Below are 17,210 nucleotides of genomic sequence, written 5' to 3'. Positions count from 1 at the left end.
GTTCATCCATTCCTCAGTTGAATATCTGGGTTGTTTCCATGTGGAGAGGTTATGAATTAAGTAGCTATATTCACATGCAGGTATTTGTGTGAACAAAGGGTTTTATTTCGCTCGGGTAAATTCCTAGGAATGAAATTGGTGGTTATATGGCTAATGTTTGTTTAACTGTATCAGAAACTGCCAAATCATTTTTAAGAGTGCCTTGGACATATTTGTGACCCAGTATAAGCTTCAGAGAGCAAGAAACAAAGTTAAGGCATGATAACGATGGTAATGAGGAAAGCTAACAAAAGTCCCCTGTTTTTAATCATTATACATACTGTATTGTTCAACTTTGCATCCTCAGCAGCTGGCATTGTCCTGGCACACAGTAGGCACTCAAAAATTATCAATACCTATAAAATCAAATAAATTCTTGATTACCTACTCCTCAGGAAGGGAGGGCACTTTTCTCCTTTCATTCTGTCTCTCCAGTGTTTCTTCCAACAGTAGTTTTAAAATGACAGCAGTGGACTCATGCCTGCCTTGTTGTTGTTCAGTCACTAAGTAGTGTCTAACTCTTTGTGACCCCATTAACTGTAGCATGTGATCTTCCCTGTCCTTGACTATTTCCTGGAGTTTGCTCAAATTCATGTCCATTGAGTCAGTGATGCTATCTAACCACCTCAGCCTCTGCCGCCCCTTCTCCTTTTGTCCTCTATCATTCCCAGCATCAGAGTCTTTTCCAATGAGTTGGCTCTTCACATCAGTTGGCCAAAGTATTGGAGCTTCACTTCAGCATCAGTCCTTCCAATGAATATTCAAGATTATGTCTGCTCTAGTCATGTATAGTAACAAAGTTTCAGGTTTATTATATCATTTCTAGAAACAGAGAAGTTGAAAATAATAGATCATTGGTGGGGAAGGAGGAGTAAGGAGTTTAGTTCAAAATGAATTTAATTTGAAATTAACACAGGTTGATTAACTGTGACAGATTATATTTTTCTTAAGAAAATACATCTATTCAACATACTCTTCTAGAACCTACCCACTACCCTCTCCAGATGTTGCTGTTTGTTGTCTGACTCTTTGTGACCCCGTGGATTGTAGCCCACCAGGCTCCTCTGTCCATGGAATTGTCCAAGCAAGAATACTGGAGTGGGTTGCCGTTTCCTTCTGTGAAGAATCTTCCCGACACAGAGATCGAACCCGTGTCTCCTACATTGCAGGCGGATTCTTTATCACTGAGCCACCAGGGAACTAGAGTTTAATTCTCCTCAATCCCTTATAACCAGTAGACCCTGGTGGAAGTGAAACAAGATGCCTTCCAATACTAAATCATAAAGGTGATGGAGCTTGTTTGCTCACAGTCCCCTTTAAGGCAAGAGTTGACGTAAAATAATAATAACAATAATTTAAAAAAAGAGCTGACAAATAGTAAGTCCAAATGTCCTGAGGCTGCCATTCTGGGAGGAAGTCCAGACTATAAGGAGAGACCCAAGTAATTGTCCACATCAATAGCCCCAGCTAAAGTCCCAGTATCAACAACCAGACATTTGAGTGAAAAATGCGACCAGATGATGCCAACCCCAGCTGCCAAGTCATACCGAGGCATCCAAGCCCAGGACATCATGAAGCAGAGACAGGTATCCTCACTGTGCCTTGTCTGAATTCCTGGTCCACCAGATCCATGAGCATAATAAGATGGTTGTTGGAAGCCACTAAATTTTGGAATAATTTGTTACATAGCAATAGTGACTGAAGCATCATTGTTATGGATTGAATTGTGTCCCCCTTCAAAAGATATGTTGGCCTCCTAGCCTCATAATGTACCCCAGAATGTGACTTTATTTGGAGATAGGGCCTTTGAGGTAATCAAGCTAAGATGAAGTCATTAGGGTGGACCAAAATTCAGTATGACAAGTGTCCCTATAAAAAGAGGAAATCTAGGGACTTCCCTGGTAGCTCAGTGGTAAAGAGTCCACCTGCCAATGCAGGAGACACAGGTTTGAAGTCTGGTCCAGGAAGATCCCACATCCCTCGGAGCAACTAAGCCCTCGCGCCAGAAAGACCGAACCCGTGTGCTGCAACTACTGAAGCCCTTGTGCCTGGAGCCTGTGTTCCGCAACAAGTAAAGCCACTGTCATGAGAAGCCCACCCACCACCACTAGAGAGTAGGCCCCGCTCACCGCAACTGGAAAAACACCCACGCAGCTACGGAAACCCAGCACAGCCAAAAATAAATAAATAAGTAACATTAGGGTTTGGTTTTTTTTTTTAAAGAAGAAATCTGGGGACCTCCCTGGTGGTCTGGTGGTTAAGAATCCACCTTCCAATGCAGAGGACATGGGTTCAATCACATGCCATTAGGCAACTAAGCCGGAGAGATGCAGCTATCAAGCCAATGGAGTCTGGAGCCCAAGTTCTACAGCTAGAGAGAAGCCCAAATTCCCCAACAAAGATCCCGTGTGATGTAACTAAGACCCCATGCAGCCAAGTAAATAAATAACAAAGAAAATAAGCTAAAAAGAGGAAATTCGTACACAGACATGTATAGACAGAGCACTCCACGTGAAGATGAGGTAGGAATCAGGTGATACTTCTACACCCCAAGGGAAACCAAAGGTTGCCAGCAAACCACCAGAGGCAGGGAGAGAGGCATGGAGCAAGCATTCTTCCCCAGCCCTCTGAAAGAACTAGTCAACACTTTGATCTTGAATTTCTATCACCCAGAACTGTGAGACAATGAATTTCTGCTAAGCCACCCAATTGGTGATATTCTGTTACAGCAGCCCTAGCAAACTAATAGTGTTAGTTGCTCAGTCATGTCTGACTCTCTGCAGACTGTAGCCCATCAGGCTTTGCGACCCCACAGACTGTAGCCCGCCAGGCTCCTCTGTTCGTGGGATTCTCCAGGCAAGAATACCTAAGTGGGATGCCATTATGGAATCATCTAAAATTTTAAACAGACAGTTTGAAATGAAGGAGATTTAGAGGCAGTCAGAACTAAAAATCTGAGAGTCACCCATGGAGAGGAGATCTGTGAAACCCTGGGGAATCACCCATAACCAGCAACTGTAGAGAGGAAAAGCATGGAGTTAAGACAGGCTCTCAGGAAGAAAGAGTGTAGTTGGTGGACAGAAAGAAGTTACAGGGAAGACCAGGTTAGAAGCAGGAACCAGTCTCAGAAGAGAGGGAGGAAGAGATTGGCTGGCAATGCCAAATCTGTAGCATTATCAAGGCATCTGGGACTGGGGACTGGAGGTGTGTCTGTGGAGCAGGGAGAACAGAGGATTAGAAAAGAGTAGGTGATGGGTAAGGGAGGGTGCAGACATTTGGAAGTGGATAAAAAAAAGGAGGATGGATTCATTAGTGGAGAAGGCAGTCCCACTCAGACTGGTACCCTAAATTACAGCGTTGGGTACACAGCTGAAAAGGAAAGAGGAAACTCAAGGAGGAGAGTGCGGGAAGAGAGCACAGCAAACAGCAAGGAAAGACTGCTCAGATGATAACTATGGAAACAGATCCATTTTTATGTTTGAAAACATTTTCATTCTAAAAGTACTTGCATATTTAAACTTTTTTTTTTAATTGCCAACCTCCAGATGTACCAAGAAAATTAAATCATGAAAACGATCTTGGAATACGATAAACGTATCCTTTCATGTAAACACCCCACAGTGTGTCCCAAAATGGTATTCGCTTTCTCCTGAGTCTTGCATGTTGAGGATTTCATATTTTTGCTGTCCCAAAGAGTTCCCACATGCACGTTCTACTGCTCTTCTCACTTTCTTTGCAGTGAGAGAGTCCCCTTTCTTTTTTAGTAAATGTTATTAGCAGTTGCAATAGTAAAGCAGTATGTGTTTACAGTTTAATATTTTTAGGAATTCAAAAACATATAACAGAAAAAATTCAAAACCCTCTCAAACCTAAATTCTTTCCCTAGGAATCTCAGGACTCTTAGGTTCTTTCCCCTCTCAAGTAACCCACTGATGACAGTTTCCTGTGTGGCTTTCTGGTTGTGTAAGGAAACAAGCATGATGTACTTCTTAATTCTCAGTGCCACCAAGAGCTGAGGATACAAGCAGTTGCTCAAAATCTACTTGGCACTGACCTCATGCCGCTTAGCTGACGTGGGCAGAGACATGGCATTGTACCTCTCATGTAAAACAGAACAAAACACATGAGTGGTACTGTGCTTACTGCTCTGCTCCCATCCTTTCTCCAAGAATATGTCCTGGAGTCCTCCGCGTTCTTTTCAGTGTCTGCCTAGCAGTGATTATTTACATGGATGGAGGAGAGCATGGCAACCCACTCCAGTATTCTTGCCTAGAGAATCCCGTGGACAGAGGAGCCTGGCGGGCTACAGCCCATGAGGTTGCAAAGAGGTGGACACGACTGAGCAACCAAGCACAGCACACATCAGAATACACTTAACTGATCCTCTGCTGTTAGACACCCTGATTGTTTCCATTATATTTGCTATAACAAATAATGCAACAATAAATTTCCCTTTAAGTATACCCTTATTCATGTTTATATTTACCTATAGGGTAAACTCCCAGGGGTAGAATCCCTGGGTCAAAGCTCCTGAGTATCTCTGCAGCAAAATACAGGGCTGGATGAAGCACAAGCCAGAATTAAGATTGCCGAGAGAGATATCAATAACCTCAGATATGCAGATGACACCACCCTTATGGAAGAAAGCAGAGAGAAACTAAAAGCCTCTTGATGAAGGTGAAAGAGAAGAGTGAAAAAGCTAACTTAAAACTCAACATTCAAAAAATGAAGATCATGGTCCCATCACTTCATGGCAAATAGATGGGGAAACAATGGAAACAGTAACAGACTTTATTTTCTTGGCCTCCAAAATCACTGCAGATGGTGACTGCAGCCATGAAATTAAAAGATGCTTGCTCCTTGGAAGAAAAGCTATGACCAACCTAGACAGCATATTAAAAAACAGACACTACTTTGCCGACAAAGGTCCATCTAGTCAAAGGTATGGTTTTCCCAGTAATCATGTACATATGTGAGAGTTGGACCATCAAGAAGGCTGAGCGCTGAAGAATTGATGCTTTTGAACTGTGGTGTTGGAGAAGACTCTTGACAGTCCCTTGGACTGCAAGCAGATCAAACCAGTCAATCAATCCTAAAGGAAACCAATCCTGAATATTCACTAGAAGGACTGATGCTGAAGCTGAAGCTTCAATAGTTGAGCCACATGATGCAAAGAGCAGATTCATTAGAAACGACCCTGATGCATGGAAAGATTGAAGGCAGGAGGAGAATGGGGTGACAGTGGATGAGATGGTTGTATGGCATCACCGACTCAACCGACATGAGTTTGAGCAAGCTCCGGGAGATGATGAAGGACAGGGAAGCCTGGCATGCTGCAGTCCGTGGGGTCACAAAGAGTCAGACATGACTGAGCGACTGAACAACAACAGTCTCTGCAGCAGACACCTGCCTTTCATTCACAACTGTTCTGTATCTGAAATACTTTTCCATGTTTGGGGAAAATAAGAATCTTGGTGGGAGACCTCCCCTTATAGAAGACAGGTGGTCCAGATACTAACCCTTCCCATTCCCAACACGTGGGCATGTGACTGGGCTCCGCCTCAGACTCTGAATCTGGACTAAGCACCTGCAGAAGAAGGACATCCCAAAGATCTTATCACCCAGGGCAGTGGTGCCAGGCCTGGCTTGTATCCATGGAGCTCTTTTGGCAGTGGTCCCTAGCCACCTGGCCTCCTGCCTATTTCCTTAACTGGGTCCCCCAACCAGCTAGTGACTCTATGCGGCCCTCAATGTCTTTTCAGGAAATTTTCCTTCTGCTTAAATCAGTCTGCTTAGATTCTGTTACTTGCAATTAAGAATCCAGACTGATTCTGTAGTAGTCAGCCTCCACGATGGCTCCCAGTGTTTCCTCCCGATTGGGCTGGCCCGTGTAACCAGTAGGATATTGTGGGAATGACAGAGCGTGATTTCCAAAGTGAGGTCTTAAAAGACATTGTGGGTGGCTTACACCTCTAGTATCACTTTGCTTTGAGAGAGACCAACTTCCATGCTGTGAGGACACTCTGGCCATCCAGCAGAGAAGTCCACTTGGCAAGAAAACTGAGGCCTCTGGCCAACAGCCAGCATCAACTCGTGAATCACATGAGTGAGTTACCTTAGGGATCGGTCTTCCAGCCCCAGTCAAGCCTTCAGATGGCTGCAGCCCCAAGTAACGTTTTGACTGTTTATGAGAGACCCTGAACTAGAAACCAGCTAAAGCACTTCTGAATTCCTTACCCTCAGAAATGGTGTGGCATAATAAATGTTAATTATTGATTAAAGCCACTAAGTTATAGGATGATTTGTTAAAGCAGAAATTAACAACTGACACAGATACAACTCTAATTAATTAATTTACTTGACTACATCAAGTCTTAGATGCAGCATCGGGTTCTTTACTTGTAGCATGTGGGATCTAGTTCCCTGACTAGGGATCGAACCCAGGCCCCCTGCTGTGGAAGTGTGCAGTCAGCTGTTGGGCCACCGTGGAAGTCCTCGCAATTCTGAACTTTCAGTCTATCAAATTGCCCTTCAAAAGGCCCACAGCAATGTGTACACCCACCGATACCATGTGGCAGAGTGCGGAAAATGATTGGCTTTGGAAAGGAGAGGAAAGGAGCAGAGACCCCTGATAAGGTCCTATCCTTAGTGCGTTCCTAAGTGGGCGGAATTATAAGTTTTGGCCCCCTACAGCCCTACTACCAGTCAGGCTAGTGGGCAAGGATGTGGCCAGAATCTGGCCTGGTGTACAAGCAGGGTCAGAAAGGAGAAATCTGAGCAGGGACAAGGTCACACTTGTCAAGTCACATGATCTGGCCAGGAGGGCTCAGCAAGTGTCAGCTGCAGGGGTGTGGCAGGGGAGCAGGCAGATAGGCACAAATCTCTCCAGGCTGGTTGGGAAAGGGGACTCAAGAAAATAGAGAAGCTGGGTAAATGAGTAACTGCTTGGGGCCAAGGCAACAGCCAGGACTGAGCACTTCCAGGCAGGAGACGTAAGGGATGTGTGTTCAATCCCTGGATTGGGAAGATCCCCTGGAGGAGGAGATGGCATCTCCCTCCAGGATTCTTGCCTGAAAAATCCCATGGACAGAGGAGCCTGGTGGGCTACAGTCCATGGGGTTGCAAAGAGTTGGATGCGACTAAGTTTCTGAGCACATACAAATTAGCCTGGAATCCCTTGCATGTGACCTTAAAGACTCAGAGCTCAAGAGGAGATAGAATTGTAGCAGGGGAAGGTAGAAGCTGGAGAGGGGACCCATATGTCCCGAGCACTAAGTAAATGCCAGACATAGAATCTTCCAGGTAGACAATCACCATTCCCGTTTTACAGATGAGGAAACAGAGACTCAGTGAGGATACAGTACCTGCCTAATTAGTATCTGATTGCAGCTCCTATCACATTACACAGTCTCCAGGGCAGAGGCAGAGCTGCCTTTTTGTTGGTGTTCCCTACCGCTCAGTCAAAGGAGGACCTTGGGGAGTAGACCTGTCACCTTTCCAGTGAGACAGATGTCCGCACAATCTCTGCTGTCCTGACTTTCAGAGCTGTCCCCTCAGGCCAGGCTCCCATGTCAGGCATCCGGAAGGTCCCTGAGTCAGTGGCAGCGGCCCTCTCCTGTCCGTCTGTCTGCTCCAAAGAACCTGGTACGTCCTTGTGAAACAAACAGGCGTGGGGGGCGGGGGGCATGCTCTCACATGCCAGGCAACCTGTCAGGCCTGCAACAGTGGGTGAGGCAGATTCTGCCCTTCAAAGAGTTCATAGTTCGAAGAATTCAAAAGTCCAAAGAAGGAGAAAGGAGGGGGGGATGGGATGAATTGAGAGATTGGGGGATTGGGATTGACACGGATACACTATTGATACTATGTCTAAAATAGATAAATTAATGAGAACCTGCTGTATTGTTCAGGGAGCTCTACCTAGTGCTCTGTGGTCACCTAAATGAAAGGAAACTCAAAAAAGCGGGGTTAAAGGTATAGGTGTAGCTGATTCACTTTGCTGTCCAGTAGAAACTAGCAACATTGTAAAGCAACTATACTTCAAAAAAAATTTAATCTTTAAAACAAGGAGGAAGAAAAGTAAAGAATACTGCACGATGTCATAAGGATTACAGTGGAGAAAAATTTAGGGTGAAATGGGAACCCTGAGATGGGGTACCTGGGAGCATCAAAACACTTCTTGAGGATCATCTCTGAGCTGAGTGACAGTGAGAACTTGCCAGGGAAGGGAGGGCGTGCCAGGCAGAGGGAAGTGGAAAGGTCTGGATGCATGGCCCTTCCTAGGAATCACTAGGTCTTGCATATTCCAGGAGAGTACCATTTGGAGGAGAGGAGGGGTAAGATATAGGACAAGACGGGTGAGTAGGGGCCAGATCCTGAAGGTGGGGAGCCAAAAACTGAAGGAAAGATGCTAGAAACACTTTACAGTTTAGAAAGATGATTCTAACTCAGGGCAAAATGAGGACAGGGAAAGCAGTTATGAGGCTACTGTAGACTCCCAGGAAGGAACCAATGAAGGCCATGACCATGGAGCTGAGGCGGGGAGCTGTGGATGGCAGGCATAAAGAGAACACTGTTTACAGGACTTCATGGCAAAGAGGGGGCAGAGAAGACATGTCCCTGGTCTTTGTAGTCCCATAACCCAACAGTTGTCCTTGTTTCCCTCATAAGTCCTTTTGTGTTTCATTTTCCATCATTTGCGATCAAGAGGTCTTAGCTCTCACATGGGCCTAGAAGTCCATGGAAGGAAATGGACATTTGAAGTATTTACACTGTTATCTCCATTCCTTCCTTCCTTCTTTTTCCTTTGCTTTAATAGACTTTATTTTTTGGAGCAGTTTTAGGTTTACAGAAAACATTGGCAGAAAGTTGAGTTTCACATACCCCCTCTCTTCCTTCCCACTCCGTTTCTGCCTGTTATTAACATCTTGCATTAGTGTGGTACATTTGTTACAACCGATGGGCTCCTATTTATACACTATTATTAAATAAAGTCCATAGTAACATTAGGTCCCACTCTTTGTTATACATTCTGCATGGGTTTTGACAAATGTATAATGACCATTATAGCATCATGTGGGCTTTCCTGGTGGTTCAATAGTAAAGAACCCGTCCGCCAGAGCAAGAGACACGGGTTCAATCCCTGGGTCATGAAGGTTCCCTGGAGAAGGAAATAGCAACCCACTCCAGCATTCTCGCTTGGAGAATCCCCATGGACAGAGGAGCCTGGCGGGCTGCAGTCCATGGGGTCGCAAAGAGTCGCACACAGCTGAGCAACTAAGCACACAGCACAGAACCAGCCTTCTTTCCTGAAAAATCCCATGGACAGAGGAACCTGGCCATCTGCAATTCATGAGGTTGCCAAAGAGTCAGACATGATTTAGTAACTGAAACAATAGCAACATGCAGTGTAAGTTTGACTGCTCTAAAAATCCCCTGTTCATCCCTCCTCGCCCACCCCAACCCCTGATAACCCTAATCTTTTCACGTCTTGATAATTTTGCCTTTTCTAGAATTTTACACAACTGGAATCATATACAATGTAACCTTTCCATATTGGCTTCCTTTACTCAGCTATATGCACTTAAGTTTCCTCCATGTCATTTTGTGATTTGATAACTCATTTCTTTTTAACACTGAATAATATTTTTCACTGCTGAATTAATACTCCATTGTATGGATCGACCCGTTTAATGATTCACCTGTTGAAGAACATTTTGGTTGCTTCTAAGTTTGGAACTATGAATAAAGCTGCTATAAACATTGATGTGCAGGTTTTTGTGCGGACAAAAGATCTCAGCTCATTTGGATAAATACCAAGAAGCACGATTGCCGGATTATATGGCAGGACTCTTTCCTTTCCTTTTCCCTCTCCATTCCTTTTTCTCCATTTCCTTTTCCATGTCCACTTCCTCCAGCGGGGAGGTGGTGGGGTGACCATCCATGGAAAAATGATGCCACAGAATTGTAGGTCTTGGATTTGTGTAGAAACAGGAATTGTCCTCCCTGGGGAGTCAAGGGTGTTCTTTTAGGCCAGGGGTCCTTACCATATTTAGGTCTACTATATACCGTGGAGTTATACATGGGAGCGAGGGGTCACTGGCCCTCATCAGAGTTTCAAGGGGTCTAGGAAGCAAGAGAAATTAAGCTACAGATTTTATCTGCAGCTGAAAGAATCCTCAGTGATGGGAAAGAGAAGAGTAGCAGACAATCTTCCTACTCAGAAGGCCCTGGAAAGAAAACCAAACCTCGAGTCATCACTTTTTTTAAAATAATTTTATTTACTGATTTTTAATTTGTTTATTTTGGGTGTGCTGGGTCTTCATTGCTGCACAGGCTTTTCTCCTGTGGCGGTGAGCGGGGGGCTCCTCTCTAGTTGGGGTGTGGGGGCTTATCACTGCGGTGTCTTCTCTTGTTGCGGAGCACAGGCTCTCCGGCTGTGGCTCCTGGGCTCTAGAGCGTACACTCGACAGTTGTGGGTCATGAGCTTAGATGCTCCAGGGAGCTTAGCTCTCTCCTGGATCAGGGATCGAACCCATGTCTCCTGCATTTGGCAGGCGGATTCTTTACCTCTGAACCATGAGGGAAGTCCCATAGTGACCACTTCTAACTCTACTTCAGGGACTCAACGTCAAACAGGAGCCTGGGCTGGAAGCGGCCTGCGCAGAAAACATCCTCCTCTCTCCTCCAATTCAAAGACAAGAAGCATGCTGAGGTGATGGCTAAGCCCACTTGCACCGTTTATTTAAAAAGAACAGCTGTAAGGTAAAAATGCAGATGTTTTCTTCATTGTAAAGACAGCAGTTAAAAAAGGGAAGAAATAAATATGACGTTAGAAATTATTTTATCAAGTACAACAAACCCCTGATATCTGGGAGCAATCCCAAGAACTCATAACATATACAAATGTGTGCTGAAGAACAGCTTCACTTTGAACACCTTAGAGCAAATGTTGGAAACTGGCTAGATGGTGAAGATGGTCATAGCTTTTCAGATTCTGAAAGACTCTGGATTTGTTACTTGGTGACGGCAAGGGTCTACTGTGATATAATTTGCATCGAGTCAGGGTTAATAAGAATTCTTCTACTCATTAATATTATTTATAATCATTCTCTCATTCTTACGGTTAAGTAGCACAGTATTTAGGAGAAGGGGGAAAAGGCTGAGAAGTGCAAAGGGGGAGGAAAAGGGAGGGACCTAAGAGGAATGTTAAGGACAGGAGAAAGGCGATGGGGAGGACCAGAATCTCCCATCTCTTCACTCTTTTCTGTCACCTCAGCAGTGTGCTGTGGCCCATGGTTGGAGAGGGACCAGGCTGTGGTCCAGCCTGGCCTGCCTTAAACCTCACCATCACTGAAGGATGGAAGATGCAGAAGCATCTGGCAGGAGCAGGTGAACAATGAGAACAAGGAGGCTGGATGGGAAAGAAAGGAGAGACACAGAAAAGGATGATCCAAGAGAATGGATGCTGTTAACAGCACTGGCCTCCCGCTACTCTCTCCTCTGAGGACCACCAAGGAAAGAAGTATCTGCACGAATTAACTCAGCAGACCACTCTTTGATGGGGAGGGGGAAAGAGACAGGAAAAAATAGAGGTTGCCAAGCGGAGGCACGTTCTGGCTACAGAGGAGGGTGGAGGAAGGCGCGCAGGAGAGAGACTCGAGGGGGGCAGCGGGACCTTCTGGGAGGGGTTCCCAAATGGGGATAAGAGCTGCCCCTGCCACCCCAGGAGGCCAAGGAGTGTGCCCTGGGTGGTGGGTGTGGAGGTTGGTTGGAGCAAAGGGTCAGCAGGGGTGAGGGTGCCTGGCCAGCTCTCCCTGGAGCATCTGTGAGGCACAGCTGTGGTCAGAGGTCAGGGTCAGCCCCACTAAGCACTGAAAGCGGCCTTGAGTTCCCGGAAGGCTGCTTGGCGGACCCTCCTCTTCTCTTCCTCCTGCTTCCGCTCATCTTGCTCTGCTTTTAGCTCCGCTTCAAACTTACTGGCACAGGACAAGGCTTGGACCTGCAGAGAAACAGTCAGGGAAGATCAACAGAGTTGGAGAGGGAGCAGCCCACCAAACAGAACTTGGTGGTCTCCAGCCACATGGCCTGGGACCCTGGAAGGACCCCTGAGCCAATGCTCCCTGCCCTTGGTCTTCCAATGTTGGCTTTCTAACAGCAACGATATCATCATTTTACTTGCTTCTCTGTTACACATGCTCCTTCCAATCTGCTGGGGTTGCCTATTCCGCCTGAGTTTCTTTTTCTTTTCTTTAAGCTTATTTTTCAAGATACTTTTTTTAAAATTAATATTTATTTATTTAGCTGTACTGGGTCTTTAGTTGCAGCAAGTGGGATTTAGTTTCCTGACCTGGGTTCGAACCTGCGTCCCCTGCATGGAGCCTTAGTCACTGGACCACCAAGGAAGTCCCAGGATACTGTTCATATCCACACCCACTTCTATTGCCCACTTCTACTTACTTTCCACTTTTAATTTCACAATGGTATTCTTTAGTTCTAGGGGAAGTCAAGAACAAAATGAGCTCCCTGTGAGCATTTAGACTGGGATTGCATCAGTCTGCCTACGGCAAAGGGATATTTTTAGGTGGTGGTGTTTGGTCTCTAAGTCGTGTCTGACTCTTTGTGACTCCATGGACTGTAGCCCACCAGGCTCCTTTGTCCATGGGATTTCCAGCCAAGAATGGGTTGGCATGGGTTGCCATTTCCTTCTCCAGGGGATCTTCCCAACCCAGGGATCAAACCCCTATCTCCTGCATTGGCAGGCAGATTCTTTACCCCTGAGCAACCAGGGAAACCCCATCTTTAGGTGTACACTATTTTTAATAAAAACTGCTAGATCGCCCTCCAAAGAGCTGCTCCAATTTGCACCCCACCGTCATGAAATGCAAGGCTCATTTCCCCATAACCTTACCAATGCTTATCATTAACCTTTTTCCTGTTTGCCAATCTGATGTGGAAGAAAAATTGGCACCATCTTTTATTTCTGTTTTGATAAACTGGAGAAGGAAATGGCAACCCACTCCAATACTCTTGCCTGGAAAATTTCATGGATGGAGGAGCCTCGTAGGCTACAGTCCATGGGGTCGCAAAGAGTCAGACACGACTGAGCAACTTCACTTTCTTTCTTTTCTCGATAAACTACCCATTTATATCCTTTGCCCATTTTTCTATTCAGCTAGTTTTCTTTTCCTTTAATTTGCAATTCTTTACATAATTTAGGTATATATTTTTCAGTTAATTTCCTCCAGTCTTTTGTTTGTCTTTTTACTTCAAGGTATCTTGGGTCATACAAACATTTAAATTATGATGTCATCAAAAAGTTCACTTATTTCCTTTCTAGCTTTTGTACTTTATATCCTATTTAAGAAGTTCTCCTATGCCACTCTGGTTCTAAACCCATTTTCCTGTAATTTCTTCCCATACTTTTATGTTTTCATTTTCCCATTTGACCCTTTAAGTCCCCTGCAATTTATTTTAGTGAGGGAGCCTAGTGGAGGGCTTTACTTCATTTTCCTAAGTGGATAGCCAATTGTCTCAACACCTGTTACTGAATAGCCCATTATTTTCCCACTAATTTGAAAATTATCTTTTCCATATAGTAAATTCCCACAAGAAGGAGATCTGTTTTTATTATTTTCTACCCCATTCCACTAACTAGTTTGTTTATTCCTGCACCTGTACTACATTAGTTAATATTAGTGCCTTATAGAATGCCTTAATATTTATAAAGAAAGTAAATCTTTTATGTCAAAGAAGCATATTTTCTTATCTTCAAATGTGTGATTATGAATGTGTGTTAAACTTCACCAAATGCCCTTGAGACATCTAATGGTAATGGTCACATTTTTCTAATTTAACCTACCTATGATATGAATATCTTTTAAAAATTATCCCTGCCATCTTAACATAAATTTCAAATATTATAATTGCATTCCATTTCTTAATGTTTTAGGATTCTTACAGTGATATTTGTTAGATTGATATATAAATTGTTTGGTGTTATTTTCATCTGATTTTGTTATCAGATTCTTAATGGCTTTAGAGAATAAACGTGATATAACCTTTTATATAAGTTTCAGGTATACAGCATTATAGTTCAACATCTGTATGCCCTACAAAGGGATCACCACCATGAGCCTCATTACCATCCATCACCATGTAGTTGACGCTCTTCATCCATTTCTCCCGTCTGTCCCCCAACTTCCTTCCCCTCTGGTTACCAAATCTGTTTTCTGTATCTATGAGTTTCTTTATGGAGCTTTTAATGGTTTTAAATTAATGTATCATCATCTCTCGTTATTTCTACCTATGGGCATCTTCTCCTTGATTTCTCTATCACTAGCTTCCTTGTTTCATTGTCTCATCAGTCTATCCCCTGGTCCGCTCTTTCACTTCTCTGCAGTGCTGCAGCTAAGATTTACCATTCCCTACAATGCTTTTTATTTAGTCCGTTCTGATTTTCATTTCATGACATCCATGGTTGTTGTTGTATAGTCACTAAGTTCTGTCCGACTCTTTGCAACCCCATGGACCGTTGCCCCACCAGGCTCTTCTATCCGTGGAATTTCGCCGGCAAGAATACTGGAGTGAGCTGCCATTTCTTTCTCCAGGGGATCTTCCCGATCCCAGGATCGAATCCACATCTCCTTCATTGGCAGGCAGATTCTTTACTGCTTTGCCACCTGGGAAAACCACATCTATGGTAGCCCAATACAGAATCTCATATTTCAATGAAAAATTACAATATCCTTTTCAAATCCTCCCTGTGCTTACTTCACAAGGGTCCATTTCTGAAGATAAATACCAGTGAAATTATCAATAGGCAGTTGAGTTCAGTCATTCAGTCGTGTCTGACTCTTTGCGACCCCATGAATCGCAGCACGCCAGGCCTCCCTGTCCATCACCAACTCCCGGAGTTTACCCAAACCCATGTCCATCGAGTCGGTGATGCCATCCAACCATCTCATCCTCTGTCGTCCTCTTCTCCTCCTGCTCCCAATCCTTCCCAGCATTAGGGTCTTTTCTTTCTGAATCCAACTCCCTAGGGATAGGGTCAAGGAAATTATGTTTTCCAAACTTCTCAGGTATTTCTCAGGCCCTTGGGGTTCTCACCCCTGGCTCCCTATGTCAGAGTCCTCAGAGACTGCTCTTTCTTGATTATGCCAAGATGTCCAAGCTGGAGTTTACTGTGGTCTACCCAGCCCCTCCCCCAAGTATCCCTAATAGTTGTAGAATCGTACAGCCTGGGTTCAAGCTCCTATTTCCTAATGTGCTGGCCTCGCATTTATTCACTTTCCAACCCAGAACAGATGCCTGAACAATCTTCACAACAGCAACTGTCACATAACCTCCGACTGCCAGGACCTGCACTTCTGCAAGACATGCCAAGTCCCACTCTTGGACCAAGGACTTTGTCTGCTTGTAGGCTGAGAATGTGTTTTTCTTAGAAGCCACACCAGGACCCACTGGGGGTGAGGATTTCCAGTTTGGGCTGGTCCTTCACGAGGCTCTGCCCTCCTCCCAGCTCTTTCCGCACAGTGGTCATCCAGATGACTGCAGTCCTCAGGGACCCTGCCACCCTGCAGTCCATCTCCTCCTCCCTTGTTCAGAAAACACAGAGGAATGCAGTCTGTCCACTCTGGACTCCTCTCCCACCCACTGCATCCCTCCCCCTTTCCCTGTGCTTCAGGGTGGGCAGGAAGCAGACCCTGGGCGCTTCATTGAACATCTCTGGGACCGGAGGTGTACTGGCCACTACCTGCTTGCAAGCCAGTTGTTTGATTTTCAGGAATTTTATGAGCTGGTTGCTAAATATACCACTGTTAAAAATTAGATTTACATACTTTCACAATAAAATTATATTACAAGCAAAGGTAATACATACTTAAAAGTCATCATTTTCTGGTGATTGTGCTACATTTTACTACTATCTATGTCCTCGAGGTTATCTAAGTCTATCACATCTCTAAGGTGGAAATCGGGTATGATGACCTGGTACCATGAATTGTCCCAACCCCATGTTCAAAGGCATCCTGTCGATAGCTTGAAAGCAATCTCAGGAGGGGTATTCACACCTTGGATGAACAATGCTACAAACAAGGGTTTGATTATTGTTTCAGTGACTGTCTAGACAATCTTTTCTTGAGAAAGTGATGGAGAATGTTAAAAATGCGGATTAAATGTAAACATGTGTAGTGTCTGTAGCCTTCACATTATAAATAGCTCCAAAATGGAAAGACTGTTCTTCCAATATTTAGAAACTTCTATTAAATTCATCAAGGATGTTGCTCATGTTATTGAAGAATGAATGAAGTTCTGACACATGCCTTTTCACTTTTTTCTTATAAATTAAACAAAATACTAACCAACATGTATGCCGGAACTACATTCCTTTGTCAGTTGCAATCGTAGACTGCCTACATACACAAGAGTCCAGCAAAAATAAAGGAGTTATTCTTTAAGAATCGATAGCCTATAAGGGGGACTTCCCTGATAGCCCAATGACTAAGTCTCTGACCTCCCAATACTCAGAATTCAATCCCTGGTCAGGTAACTAGATTCCACATTCTGCAACTAAGAGTTTGCATGCCACAATGAAGACCCAATGCAACACAATAAATAAAATAAGTATTTTTAAAATACTTTGCTCTTCGGGCTTCCCTTGTAGCTCAGTCAGTAAAGAATCTGCCTGCAATGTAGGAGACCCGGGTTCGATTCCTGGGTTGGGAAGATCCCCTGGAGAAGAAAGTGGCAACCCACTCCAGTATTCTTGCCTGGAGAATCTCATGGACAGAGAAGCCTGATAGGTTCCCAGTTCATGGGGTCGCAAGAGTCAGACATGACGTAGCAACTAAACCATCGCCATTTTAAAAAAATAGACTGTGAAATCTACAATAAAAATAGTGTGTATTTACTATTTGTAAATTTCATGCTATGTATCCTTTTTATCAGCAAAATATATAATAAACTTAGGCATATATATACATATATCCCTTCTTATATACAAGAACTTATATATATAAATTCCTTTCTCTAGGGGATCTTCCCAACCCAGGGAGTGAATCCAGGTCTCCTGCATTGCAGGCAGATTCTTTACCAGCTGAGCCACAAGGGAAGCCCTAGAATACTGGGGTGGGTGGCCTATTCCTTCTCCAGCAGATCTTCCTGACCCAGGA

At 44.4% G+C, this 17,210-nt stretch overlaps 1 protein-coding gene across 2 annotated transcripts in view; it reads right to left on the bottom strand.

Moving 5' to 3' along the window:
- Positions 1–10,751: 10,751 nt before the first annotated feature.
- EFHD1 (EF-hand domain family member D1) overlaps positions 10,752–17,210 on the bottom strand; it is a 43,172-nt gene continuing 36,713 nt past the window's right edge. For both annotated transcript variants that reach the window (XM_081490969.1, XM_081490968.1), the window contains exon 4: positions 10,752–12,037. In XM_081490969.1, coding sequence (XP_081347095.1) covers positions 11,903–12,037 — 135 coding nt within the window. In that variant the 3' untranslated portion in view covers positions 10,752–11,902. The remainder of the gene's footprint in view (positions 12,038–17,210) is intronic.

This window comes from Giraffa tippelskirchi, chromosome 5 (genome assembly GCF_054371585.1).
Source record: "Giraffa tippelskirchi isolate mGirTip1 chromosome 5, T2T-mGirTip1v1.2.pri, whole genome shotgun sequence".
Classification (NCBI taxonomy): Eukaryota; Metazoa; Chordata; class Mammalia; order Artiodactyla; family Giraffidae; genus Giraffa; species Giraffa tippelskirchi.
Note: the sequence above shows the minus strand (reverse complement) of the source record. Positions and strands in the feature narration are given on the sequence as shown.